The sequence below is a fragment of the Phyllobates terribilis genome, unplaced genomic scaffold (assembly GCF_046119375.1).
Source record: "Phyllobates terribilis strain yellow unplaced genomic scaffold, ASM4611937v1 Scaffold_8__6_contigs__length_399053987, whole genome shotgun sequence".
NCBI lineage: Eukaryota > Metazoa > Chordata > Amphibia > Anura > Dendrobatidae > Phyllobates > Phyllobates terribilis.
This window is the reverse complement of record NW_027362768.1, coordinates 133,533,816-133,547,666: the sequence shown is the minus strand read 5'-3', so window position 1 is coordinate 133,547,666 and position 13,851 is coordinate 133,533,816. Positions and strand designations below refer to the sequence as shown.

Genomic DNA, 13,851 nt, shown 5'->3' with positions numbered 1-13,851 from the left:
GCACATACCCAAAGTCACCCTCAGCATGTCAATTTCTGTGGTGGACACGCTAGTATCCACTGCTGATTTTGACCGATTGAAATGTCATTATATGCGGTGGATCCGCATGTATTGACAACAAAAGTGCGGCATTAGAACACAGCGTTTTGGACGCAGCAAAAATACGCTGTGTCAAAAGCGCTGCTTGTTGCTGTTCGTGAGGACGTAGCAGCTAATGAACCAGCTGTTATTAATAGCCAGGGAACATGTTTGCCTAATGGCACCTTCCTAGGCTAAAAATAGCAGCCCCCAGCTGCCCCAGAAATGACTTGAATGGAAATGCTAATGAGATTGCGTGTATGGGATTAGCTGCCGCCTAACCCTTTTGTTTGGTGATGACAAGGATCAATCAGACCCTTTCATTACTAAAAGCTAATTAAAGTAAAGAGTTAAATAAACACACAGACACAGAACAAACACTTTATTTGAAATACAACAGACACATTCTTTAATTATTTAAATTAACCAATATACTCACCCCAGGTCTGCCGGTAATCCAAGGGTTGAAGCGAAGTCCCACGTTTCTTTTTTCAAATATCTTTAACTCCAAAAAGCATTCATTGATGTCCAAAAACGAATTCATAAAAGCATTACAAAACGCATCAAAAAACGAGTCAAAATCTCAGCAAAATGCACATTTTTTTCCGCAGTGTTTTTCCTGCCAAGAGATGCAGAAACACTGCAGAAATTTCTGCATTCAAATCCTGAACGTGCACACATAGCCTAACAGTGCCTCTACAGGAGGTAAGTAACCATTGTTTTTATTTCAATTGGGGTCCTGAATTGATGTAGAAGGGGTTGTTCATTCGCTAACATCTTCTTGAAATAGATCTATTAAACCTGGTGAGGTTGGTATAAGAAAAAAAACAGCCATGTTAGAATGACTGTATAATCGTTTTTTGTACACTTTTCTATGCGATATTAACATCTTACGCTCTCATTATCATTTTTTTATGTACTCTAATGGTATTACGGTATTTTTATTCTATTTGCATACTTAAAAGTTTACCTACACTTTATAGCATTACGTGTATGTATGTATATACAGTGCGGAAAATAAGTATTTGATACACTGCCGGTTTTGCAAGTTTTCCCACCTACAAAGTATGGAGAGGTCTGTAATTTTTATCGTAGGTACACTTCACCTGTGAGAGACAGAATTTAAAAAAAAAATCCAGAAAATCACATTGTATGATTTTTAAATAATTAATTTGCATTTTATTGCGTGAAATAAGTATTTGATACAATAGAAAAACAGAACTTAATATTTGGTACAGAAACCTTTGTTTGCAATTACAGAGGTCAGACGTTTCCTGTAGTTCTTGATCAAGTTTGCACACACTGCAGCAGGGATTTTGACCCACTCCTCCATAAAGGTCTCCAGATCTTTCAGGTTTCGGGGCTGTCACTGGGCAACATTGATTTTCAGCTCCCTCTAAAGACTTTTTTCTTGGGTTCAGGTCTGGAGACTGACTAGGCCACTCCAGGACCTTGAAATGCTTCTTACGGAGCCACTTATTAGTTGCCCTGGCTGTGTGTTTCGGGTCATTGTCATGCTGGAAGACCCACTCACGACCCATCTTCAATGCTCTTACTGAGTGAAGGAGGTTGTTGGCCAAAATCTCGCGATACATGACTCAGTCCATCCTCCCTTCAATACGTTGCAGTCGTCCTGTCCCCTTTGCAGAAAAGCACCTCTAAAGTATGATGTTTCCCCCACCATGCTTCACGGTTGGGACTGTGTTCTTGAGATTGTACTCATCCTTCTTCTTCCTCCTAACACGGCAAGAGGAGTTGATGCCAAAAAGTTCTATTTTGGTCTCATCTAACCACATGACCTTCTCCCAAGCCTCCTCTGGATCATCCAGATGGTCATTGGTGAACTTGAAACAGGCCTGGACATTTCCTGGCGTGAGCAGGGGGACCTTGCGTGCCCTGCAGGAATTGAATCAATGGCAGCGTGTGTGTTACGAATGGTAATGTTTGAGACTGTGATCTTCAGATCATTGACCAGGTCCTCCTGTGTAGTTTTTGGCTTATTCCTGACCATACTTACCCCACAAGATGAGATCTTGCATGGAGCTTCAGACCGAGGACGATTGACATTCATCTCGTGTTTCCTCTGTTTTCTACTAATTGTGCCAACAGTTGTTGCCTTCTCACCAAGCTGCTTGCCTATTGTCCTGTAGCGCATCCCAGCCTTGTACAATTTTGTCCCTGGTGTCCTTAGACAGCTCTTTGGTCTTGGCCATGGTGGACAGGTTGGAGTTTTATTGATTGACGGTATGGACAGGTGTCTTTTTATACAGGTAACAAGTTCAAACGGTAATGAATGCAGAGTAGGAGAGCTTCTTAAAGAAAAACTAACAGGTCTGTGAGAGCCAGAATTCTTGCTGGTTGGTAGGTGATCAAATACTTATTTCATGCAATAAAATGCTATTTAATTATTTAAAAATGATACAATGTGATTTTTTGGTTTTTATTTTACGATTCTGTCTCTCACAGTTGAAGTGCACCTACAATAAAAACTAGAGACCTCTCCATTCTTTGTAGGTGGGAAATCTTGCAAAATCGGCAGTGTATCAAATACTTATTTTCCCCACTGTATACATAATATATACGTATATATAAAATATTATCTCCCTCACCACACATGCAAAAAGCGATGTACAGCCTCATAGACTTTCTATTAAGCCCGTATTGGACTACAACATTGGTATCTCTGATGTATAAATCTTTTGATAATTGTAATGTTATTAATGATCCAACATGTTCTTTAAAAATTATGGAATTTTATTGCATGTACTTATAAATATGACTTTGCAGATCATTTTTACTGCTTCCAAATTACAGAGCTCATGGACCATTTTTCCCAAGAGTACTCCGACCTATAAAAGGTCCAAGAGATTTAGAAGAAGTTGTGACACACTTTGTAGCAAAAATATTGACTGTAGAAATGGTAAGAAATAAGTGTATGGACATCATACAATCACATTCTGTCTCCATAGCTCCCATAGAGTTGTAAAGAGAAGCAGGGCACATGCAGGGAATTGATGCTGCATATAAACTCTTCCTCACTGTTGTGGAGTGAGTGAGGAGAAAAGATGATCCCAACCCTCCCTCTTCTTGTGATTATTGGGGGGGGACTTACCTAGGACTGTTACCAAGTGGCCATTTCTTCTTCCAAAGAATAAGCTTTGCGTATATAATCTCTAATGTCCTCATAGCTGCCACTTTACAGAAAACACTGGCAGGTGAATATAATGTATCAAGCAATAATCCCTGTTCAAGGTGACTTTAAAGGGTATTTATTATGTGCAACCTTTTACTTCTTTACTCACACTTTGACTATATTCTGTATGCATTACAATATTAGTGTTTTGTTTATGTTTTAAAATATTTTAAATTCAAAGTTATTTTAGTTGGGAGGCCACAGATATAATCATAATTTGCTAGTTTTTTTTAAACAAGTTACAAAATGGTACTTTTCTAAATAAATACCTTGTAAATACCATACAACATCCTACTAGCTGTAGATGGTACAGATTGTCTTTGCGTATTATTGCCAAGGCTTTAATCTAGAAGAATACTTTGATGTTGTGCCATCATGAGTTCACTCAACAATACAATAAGATTACACATACACTTTAAAGTGTAGTTGCAGAGAAAAGTCAGGAGTTTTAATCAATAAGGGGCCAGTTGCTGAGACCTCCATCATTTGCTAAAATGAAAGGGTAAATGTGCTCAGCCGAGTGCTCCACCTCCTTGAGAACAAATACTTGCTCAATAAAAATAGTCTATGATGAGTATTAGAGAAGAGATGCCTTTTTCGGTATCTTTATAATTTACAATTAATTATTATTATCATTTTACTAAAAATATTAAACATTCCGACTTGGCTACTGTAAATAAAGCCAGCTAAATTGTATCCTTCATTTACAACTATCCTCTTCTTAGAACAGAAGGACAGGCTTGGACTGGTACACAGATTAATAGGTGAATCCCCCCGGTGGGCCACTGATCATGAATGGGCATACAGACACCCATCCACTTAAATGACCAGTGTTCGGCTTAGTACACTTGATGCACAACATAAAGGCAGGCCACGTGCTGTGGTGTGGACATAAATGCTACCTCTAAAATCCACACAGATGAATGGGGACCACTATTTTCACCCCACTGTATCATCCCCATACCTCAACAGGAATGTGGTTTCGTGCACAACACAGCGATCTTTTCATTCAAATATATGAAGAATGCGTTGTCTGGAAATTGGCGAACAAGGATAATGCTTACATGTAGCTATAGAGTACGCCCCCAAAATTAATGTTACTGACGGGCCCTTGGCACCCAAGTCCGACAAAGCAGTAGTATATAAGGTTGCAGAACCTGTAGACAGTCTATGCCTGTGTACCTAGTGGGCTTAGTCTGCTTTATGTATATTGTCATGCATAGTCCCAAGAAATATTAATGGCAGTACTTTGTAGCCAATTCAGATGTGCAAAGAAACATGCCATCACTGATTTTCCTGTGGACTATCTTTTAGAACAGAATATGTTCAACTGTACTCTTCTGCCCTAACAATAGTACTATTAGTCTATTAAGGATTCTTATCTGGCTTGGTCTGAATGTACACCTGCACTGTTATGCTTATTAATTTACTAATAAGAATTGTTGGTAAAAATGTTTTTTTACGTGCACACTTTTTCTCAGCACAAGTACAGTGCTGCATATAGTGTGGTTTCGATATCCAATAACACAGAGCAGTCCATTTGACCAGGACTCACTTGTCACATTCCTCTGCTTTGTGATGCGTCTGTAGCGCCATGGCTGGTAACCCTGCATGGTGTCCCCTTCTCCCTCCATGCAGGGACGCCGGTTTACTCACTAACCCGGCCCTCGGCGCGGTCCCCAGTGTGCTTCTGCCTCCTGCTACTTCCCATTATGCACGCCACACTGTGTCTCGGCGGCATGCCTAGTGCGCGCGATCCCCTGCTCTTATAGGGGCAGTGCGCACACATGGTAAATGCCCTCAGCTAACAGCTGGGAGGCATTTAGTTAATGTTATTGCCTGCAAGATGTCTCATTGCCAATAGCTGGGAAGCATCTTGTATAAAAGGCATTCACTCCAATAGGGAGGTGCCTGAGCAACCTCTATAGTTACTGTTAGGTGGTTTGGTGTGTACAACTGTATGTTGCCAGGTCCGCCTGTCCTTTAGTGTGTTAAACTTATTCCCATATTATGTGTCCCATTAGTCCAATATAGTTTGTCCTCTTCGGCGGTGTCCGTATCCTGAAACGGACGGTACCGGTCTGTTATCCCAATACCTTTCAGTCTGAACCTGTCCCAGTGGCCGTTGTGTCTGCACAGTCCAAACTTGTTCCAAGTGGTCGTCCTGTCTGCACATTATGAACCTTTGCCAAGTGACCGTCCTGCCCTGTCTAGGAACCTGAATTTATGTCGCTTACTCTTGGGGTTAGCTGCTTCTGCCGGACGGCGCCCTGGAGTGGGACCTGCCAGCTACCTGCCGCACAAGCCTGACCTCAGCACTAGAGGCTCCAGTAAACACCAAAGTAGCTGCTTAGTTACGCCCCTCCAGGATGGCTCCGGTCTGTGACACACTGGGTCCACGAACCACGTGCGCCACCTCTGAGCGTAACCGCGTCCTGGTCTATCCCTGAAGCAGAAATTGTGTTAAAGGGATTGTCCACAGGCAAAATATGTTTTATTAATAAGAATATAGAAAAACACTAATGTTCTGAACTTGAGTTCTCAGCTGCTTCACTTTAGGCCCTGCAATTAACACAGGACATTGTTTTCTTCTTCAACATATCATCAGTGCTGTTTATGAAGTTGGCTGGCTGATTTCATTAGGAAAGCCAGCCCCCCTTTTCTGTCATTTCTGATACATAGCGAGGGATGAAGACTTGCTTAGCTATTAAAACAGGGTGGATTTGATTTAAATCTAACTGATTTAAATCACGATTTAAATCACTAGTCAGTAAGGCTTGATTTAAATCAGTGATTTAAATCAAAGTTTCTACCTAAACTAGTTCTTGCTACTTTAAAATGCAAGTAGATGAAGATTTTTAGAATCACTTTTTATATTACTTTTTTCTCCCCAGTTTAATGGGTTAATCATTCATATTTGGACACCACTGTTCTGTTGTACTTAGGAAGGAGAAAAATAATCCTGACCTTAATAACAATTTAAATAGATTTATTCAACTGAAACAATAACAACATTACAGCATGAGTTATTTGCTTAAACAAACATCCATGTTTGTTAACTAATTTGGCTAAACAAAATATATATATATTTTAAGAAACTTAGACTGTCAGCCCAGCCGACACATGAAAAACTTAAATACTACTGTCCCTGCTGTCCTCTGTAGCTCACTTGTCGTCATCTTCATCATCATCATCATCATCTTCTTCTTTGTTCCTATTCATAATCTGGAAAAGAAAAACAAGCTTTCCTGCTTTATTGGGTCCCAACCGATTTCTCAATTTAGAATGAATGAGTCCAAAGGAAGAGAATATTCTTTCAACGCCTGCAGAAGAAGCTACTGCTGTTAAAAGTGAAATCATTACTTGAACAGTCTCTAAATCCAAGCGCTTAAGTGACTTCCACCAGTTTACTGGTGTGACCTTCCTTAAAATATCTTCAGCAAACATATATTTCTTGAATGGTTCCCCCTTAGCTCTGAAGTTTATTATAGTTGGCATTAAAGATGGATGATTGCTGGATACCCATGTCATAGCTAACTCCTCTTCCTCAGCACTTAGGTTTTGACCCTGATATTGGATATTGACAATATTTGCCAAAAAATGAGCTGGAGTCAGTGCTTGTCCCATTCGTTTGTTTACTGCTTGTAATTTAATTCTGTCCATGTGTAGTTCTGTTTTTAAGTGTTCACTCAGTTCCTTCCAAATTTCAACAGCATCCGCAATAAAACAGCTATTTTTCTGTATTTTGTTTAAAGCTTGAGAGATGGGTTTCAGGAAGCTCAGCATATGTTCAACATTTCTCTTAAGCCCAATGTTGAGGATTTTGGCCGTGACAGTGCCATCTATTTTATCTCGATTTTCTTCACAAAGTGTCATCAGAATAGGCCAGTTTTTGATATACTGCTCAAAACAGTCCAGCACAGAGTTCCATCTAACATCTTGTGGGAGCGTTAGCTTGGTTCCACCCATCCTTTTCAGAGCTGCTGCAGCAAAATGATTATTACGGAAGTATTTAGCAATTTCAACAACATTAGCCTTTATTTCTGGAACACTTAAGTCTTTGGCTAAGAGGTGCAGCAAATGAGCACTGCAACCATATGTTATTAGCAGCTTTGTATTCCCTCCCTGCTCTTCTAAATTTCTTCTCATCTTGGATACGTTTGCAGCATTGTCAGTGACCAAACTGCGTACTAGACATTTGAATTTTTGTTCACATGTTGTTATAGCTTTTACTGCCACTTCTTGTAAGTATTCTGCTGTGTGTGCATTTCCTGACGTATCAGTTGTTTGTGCAAGGAAGACTTTACCTTCTTCTGTTGTTATACAAGCACATACAATAGGATCATTGTGGACATTACTCCACCCATCAATACTTAGGTTAACAATTTTACCCTCCAGAGCTGTTGCACATTGCTCCATTTCTCTGTCATACACTTGATCCAGCAGTTTCCCTGCAACATCAGCTCTGCTGGGTGGACTGTATCCTGGTCTCAGTGACTGAACCATATTAATGAAATGTGGGTTCTCAGTCAGACGGAAAGAAGAGTTCGTTGCATAAATAAACTGGGCAATTTTTTCATCAATCAACTCTTTTTCTAATCTGCTAGTTCTTATCACAAACCTATCTATGGTGGTTCCAGGAGGTAAAGGTTTTTTTCTTCCTTTTGGGTGATGGTGATATGTGGCTGTGGGTGTCTGATGATGATGCTGCTGCTAATGAAGCACTATCCTGGATGGATAACTCTGAAACTGTAGAACAGGATGATGGTGATCTTGGAGGTGGATAGTTTCCAGAATCCATGAATTCCCCTAAACGAAAAAAGTCAATGCTGTTATTTTATTGTTTATACAATTTCTGCTTATTGTACACAACACATCACTGCCCCTGCCCCAAAAGGAATATTTGTTTTTCTTCATAACTGTACCAAATGACAGTAACATGCAGTAATAATAACAAATATAATTTTTCTCACACATGACAGTTCAGTCTTTAGAAGCAGGATTCAATAAAAATGTTTACCAACAGATCCGGCCTGTTCAGAAGTGTTTCTTTGGTCATCTTCATCACCGCACTTCTCATGATGTTGCCTCATTCGCGCCACCAGGCCTTGCATCTCTTTGTTGCATCGTTTGCATTTTGCACGCATGCCTGCCTTACCGATAGGCGAAGGAGCTTCATTAAAATATTCCCAAACTGGGTCTCTTTTACGGCCTGCTGCCATTATAAGGAAAGAATGTAATAAACCTCAGATCGTACACACAAACAGATCCAGACTTGTCTGTCTGTGGCTATGCTGCAGTATTGTGCTCAAAGTTTCACTTTCATTTTCTTGTCTGCTTGCCCTTCCTCCTCCTCACACTTAGATTCACATTCTTCTTGTGTTGTGCAGATCTATTCCACTCCAAACAATCAGAAACATATTGTCTAACTTCTTGGACTTGGCACTGAAGGGGTTGATTCTGTATTCATAGGTTTGTAGAACAATAGGATTAAGGTCTTTTTCTCAACTCTGTTCATGTTGTAACATTTTTGCCGTGAAGAAGAGGCTGGGACCTCTGCGGAGTCAAATTCAGTTTTGAGAACTGCGTAAGTAAAGCGAGCGTCTGTGATAATATAGGAGAGAAACTGCCCACTAATCCTACAGAAACCTCTGGAAGAGCATGGCATTGTGAATGTTACACATATACAGCCTTTATTCTACTGAGTTAACCCCTTAATAACATCTGACGTACTAATGCGCGTCTGTGCCCTGGGACTTAAGAGCCAGACCCGTATTAGTACGTCATCGCGATCGCGCGCGCACACAGGCTGTGCGGGCGCAATCGCCGCCGGGTGTCAGCTGATTGTCGCAGCTGACACCCGGTACTATGTGCAGGGAGCGGTCCTGCACCGCTCCCAGCACATTAACCCCCGCGATGCTGCGATCGAAGTCGATCGCGGCATTGCGGGGGCAAGGGGAGGTGATCGGCGATACTCACCTCCTCTTCCGGCTTCCAGCGCAGTCTGCAAAGGCTTCCCGGGTGTTGCCATGACGACCCGATGTCGTCATGACAACATCCGGGTCACCAGAGAGCAGGAAGATTGCTTGGACATGCGCAGTGCATCTCCAAGCAATCTTCACACTGTGCACTTCTGACAGCCTTCATGGCATAGGGATGGTGCTCCATTCCTGTGCCATGCAGGCGATCAGAAAAAAAAAAGTGAAAGTCCCAGAGTGGAACAAAGTAATAAAGTGTATAAACTGTGTGAAAGTGGAAAAAAAAAAAAATGTGCAAAAATATTATAAAAAAATATAATACACCAAAAATAAAAATATGATGTACCCATCAATAAATATTATTATAAAAAAAATAAAAAAAAAACAATAAAAGTACACATATTTGTTATCGCCGCGTCCGGAACAACCTGACCTATAAAACTGTCCCACTAGTTAACCCCTTCAGTGAACACGGTAAAAAAAAAAAAAAAACGAAGCAAAAAACAATGCTTTATCACCATACCGCCAAACAAAAAGTGGAATAACACGCGATCAAAAAGACGCATATAAATAAAAATGATACCGCTGAAAACGTCATCTCGTCCCGCAAAAAATAAGCTGCCATACAGCTCCATCAGCCGAAAAATAAAAAAGTTATAGCTCTCAGAATAAAGCGATACTAAAAATATTTTTTTCTTTTTTTGTGTATTTTTGTTTTTATTGTGTATAAGCGCCAAAACATAGAAAAATGATACAAATGTGGTACCGCTGTAAACGTACTGACCCGAAGAATAAAGCTACCTCATCAATTTTACCACACGTGGAACAGAATAATAAAAAAGAAAAAAACAATTCCTGAATTGTTGGTTTTTGTTTATTCTGCCTCCCAAAAATCGGAATAGAAAGCGATCAAAAAATGTCACGTGCCTGAAAATGGCACCAATAACAACGTCAAGTCATCCCGCAAAAAACGAGCCGTCACATGACTGTCTGCCAAAATCTGGAAAAATTATAGCTCTCAAAATATGGCGATGCAAAAACTAGATTTTACAAAAAATGCGTCTTTTAGTGTGTGACAGCTGTCAGTCATAAAAACCCCATATGATTCTGGCATTGCTGTAATCACACCGACCCGAAGAATAAAGTCGTCTAATCACTTATACCGCACAAGGAACGGCGTAAAAAATAAACTCTTGGGTTAGGATTGGGCTAGGGTTGTGCTGGGGCTAGGGTTGTGCTGGGGCTAGGGTTGTGCTGGGGCTAGGGTTGTGCTAGGGTTAGGGCTGGGGTTGGGATTTTTTTCAAAAGTAAGAAAAAAAGATGACGATATGGCGACTAGTGTTGAGAGCAAGTGCTTGCTACTTGAGTTTGCATCGGGTGCTCTGGTATGCATTGAGTATCGTGGGTATTTGAGTGACATGCTCGAGTCTCTGCCCCATATGCTTCGCGGCCAAAAAACTTTACGGGGATTGCCTGCCATGCACGAGCGATCCCCGCATGTTTTTTTTTGGGTGTCTAATAACCGTGAAACATGCGGAGCAGGGACTCGAGCATGTCACTCGAGCACACGCTGTACATGGTGCATACCTGAGTACCCGATGCAAACTCAAGTAGCGAGCACTTGCGCTCAAGAATAATGACAACTTATTCAATATGATGACCTAATGTAAACAAATTCTGTGCCGTACCTCTGGGTTCAAAATGTTCACTATACACCTTAATAAAATCCTTGAGGGGTATAGTTTCCAAAATGGGGACACTTGTGGGGGAGCTCCACTGTTTAGGCACATCACGGGCTCTCCAATCGCGACATGGTGTCCGCTAACAAATTGAATGGAAAATCGGCTCATATTGTTAGCGGACGCCATGTTGCGTTTGGAGAGCCCCTGTGTGCCCAAACATTGGAGCTCCCCCACAAGTGACCCCATTTTGGAAACTAGACCCCCCAAGGCACCTTTCTAGATGCATAGTGAGCACTTGGAACCCCCAGGTGCTTCACAAATTGATTCGTAATAATGAAAAAGTGAAAAAAAAAAACACTTTTTCATTTTTATGAATCAATTTGTGAAGCACCTGGGGTTCCAAGTGCTCACTATGAATCTAGATAGGTGCCTTGGGGGGTCTAGTTTCCAAAATGGGGTCACTTGTGGGGGAGCTCCAATGTTTGGGCACACAGGGACTCTCTAAATGCAACATGGTATCCGCTAACAAATTGAATGGAAAATCGGCTCAAATTGTTAGCGGACACCACATTGCGTTTGGAGAGCCCCTCTGTGCCCAAACTTTGGAGCTCCCCCACAAGTGACCCCATTTTGGAAACTAGACCCCCCAAGGCACCTTTCTAGATGCATAGTGAGCACTTGGAACCCCCAGGTGCTTCACAAATTGATTTGTAATAATGAAAAAGTGAAAAAAAAAACACTTTTTCATTTTTATGAATCAATTTGTGAAGCACCTGGGGTTCCAAGTGCTCACTATGAATCTAGATAGGTGCCTTGGGGGGGTCTAGTTTCCAAAATGGGGTCACTTGTGGGGGAGCTCCAAAGTTTGGGCACAGAGGGGCTCTCCAAACGCAATGTGGTGTCCGCTAACAATTTGAGCCAATTTTCCATTCAATTTGTTAGCGGATACCATGTTGCATTTAGAGAGTCCCTGTGTGCCCAAACTTTGGAGCTCCCCCAGAAGTGACCCCATTTTGGAAACTAGACCCCCCAAGGCACCTATCTAGATGCATAGTGAGCACTTGGAACCCCTAGGTGCTTCACAAATTGATTCGTAAAAATGAAAAAGTGTTTTTTTTTTCACTTTTTCATTTTTACGAATCAATTTGTGAAGCACCTGGGGGTTCCAAGTGCTCACTATGCATCTAGAAAGGTGCCTTGGGGGGTCTAGTTTCCAAAATGGGGTCACTTGTGGGGGAGCTCCAAAGTTTGGGCACAGAGGGGCTCTCCAAACGCAATGTGGTGTCCGCTAACAATTTGAGCCGATTTTCCATTCAATTTCTTAACGGATACCATGTTGTATTTAGAGAGTCCCTGTGTGCCCAAACATTGGAGCTCCCCCACAAGTGACCCCATTTTGGAAACTAGACCCCCCAAGGCACCTATCTAGATGCATAGTGAGCACTTGGAACCCCTAGGTGCTTCACAAATTGATTCGTAAAAATGAAAAAGTGTTTTTTTTTTCACTTTTTCATATTTACGAATCAATTTGTGAAGCACCTGGGGGTTCCAAGTGCTCACTATGCATCTATAAAGGTGCCTTGGGGGGTCTAGTTTCCAAAATGGGGTCACTTGTGGGGGAGCTCCAAAGTTTGGGCACACAGGGGCTCTCCAAACACAACATGGCATCCGCTAATTATTCAAGCAAATTTTACAATCAAAAAGTCAAATGGCGCTCCTTCCCTTCCGAGCCCTGCCGTGCGCCCAAACAGTGTTTCTTCCCCAAATATTGGGTATCTGCGTGCCCAGGGGAAATTGCACAACAAATTTTGGGGTCCATTTTTTCTTGTTACCCCAGTGAAAATAAAAAAAAATTGGGTCTAAAGTAACATTTTTGTGAAAAAAGTTAAATGTTCATTTTTTTCTTCCACATTCAAAAAATTCCTGTGAAGCACCTGAAGGGTTAATAAAGTTCTTGAATGTGGTTTTGAGCACCTTGATGGGTGCAGTTTTTAGAATGGTGTCACTTTTGTGTATTTTCTGTCATAAAGACCTCTCAAAGTCACTTCAAATGTGATGTGGTCCCTAAAAAAATGGTTTTATAAATTTTGTTGGAAAAATGAGAAATCGCTGGTCAACTTTTAACCCTTATAGCTCCCTAACAAAAAAAAATTTTGGTTCCAAAATTGTGCTGATGTAAAGTAGACATGTGGGAAATGTTATTTATTAACTCTTTTGTGTGACATATCGCTCTGATTTCAGGGCTTAAAAATTCAAATTTTGAAAATTGCAAAATTTTCAAAATTTTCGCCAAATTTCCGTTTTTTTCACAAATAAACGCAAGTGATATCGAAGAAATTTTTCCACAATCATGAAGTACAATATGTCACGAAAAAACAATCTCAGAATCAGGGGGATCCGTTGAAGCGTTCCAGAGTAATTACCTCATAAAGTGACAGTGGTCAGAATTGTAAAAATTGGCCCGGTCATTAACGTGCAAACCACCCGCGGGGCTTAAGGGGTTAAACAACTCAGCTTTATCTCATGATGGAAGAACCTTTGGATGGTAAAATATTTTCCTCAAAAAGCAGTTTATTGAAAAAAATACGATTTAAATCAAAAAAATCCGATTTTTTTGATTTTTTAAAAAAAAAACATTGATTTTTATCCACCCTGTATTAAAATAAATTAGCCTTCCAGCTCTCCTTCACACACAGCGTTGATGACATGGCAGCATTGGAATTTCTGTCCTGTGCTAAGCACAACCTGTCGACAAAGATCGTGACAGCTGCTGTGTTAATCTTCAATGGGTCAACCTATCCTAGACTGGGAACAGGTTCAATAGAGCATCTATCTCCCTGCTCAACTCTGCAGAAACCTTTATTTGGAGATTGTCGGCTCCTGCTCTGCTTTCCAGCAGATCGTCCCTCCAACTTCAATG

At 41.0% G+C, this 13,851-nt stretch overlaps 2 protein-coding genes across 3 annotated transcripts in view; one reads left to right on the top strand and one right to left on the bottom strand.

The window, feature by feature from the left end:
• The window catches only part of SHCBP1L (SHC binding and spindle associated 1 like), an 83,839-nt gene that overhangs the window by 22,851 nt on the left and 47,137 nt on the right, over nt 1–13,851 (top strand). The window contains exon 5 of the mRNA XM_073642611.1: nt 2,893–2,998. Within this exon, the coding sequence (XP_073498712.1) occupies nt 2,893–2,998 (106 nt within the window). The remainder of the gene's footprint in view (nt 1–2,892; nt 2,999–13,851) is intronic.
• On the bottom strand, nt 6,244–8,963 carry LOC141156857 (uncharacterized). Of its 2 annotated transcripts, none has more exons than XM_073643315.1 (2): nt 8,292–8,963; nt 6,244–8,080 (listed from the first exon to the last, which is right to left on the bottom strand). In XM_073643315.1, exon 2 carries the CDS (start codon nt 7,775–7,777, stop codon nt 6,437–6,439), a length of 1,341 nt encoding a protein of 446 aa, XP_073499416.1. In that variant the 5' UTR covers nt 7,778–8,080; nt 8,292–8,963; the 3' UTR covers nt 6,244–6,436. The 2 variants fall into 2 exon arrangements, with proteins under 2 accessions (XP_073499416.1, XP_073499417.1); XM_073643316.1 differs by lacking the exon at nt 8,292–8,963 and adding an exon at nt 8,245–8,266.

Bases quoted from the DNA above. Each gene is read 5' to 3' on its own strand.
- LOC141156857 (XM_073643315.1), bottom strand. From the start codon at position 7,777: ATGGTTCAGTCACTGAGACCAGGATACAGTCCACCCAGCAGAGCTGAT.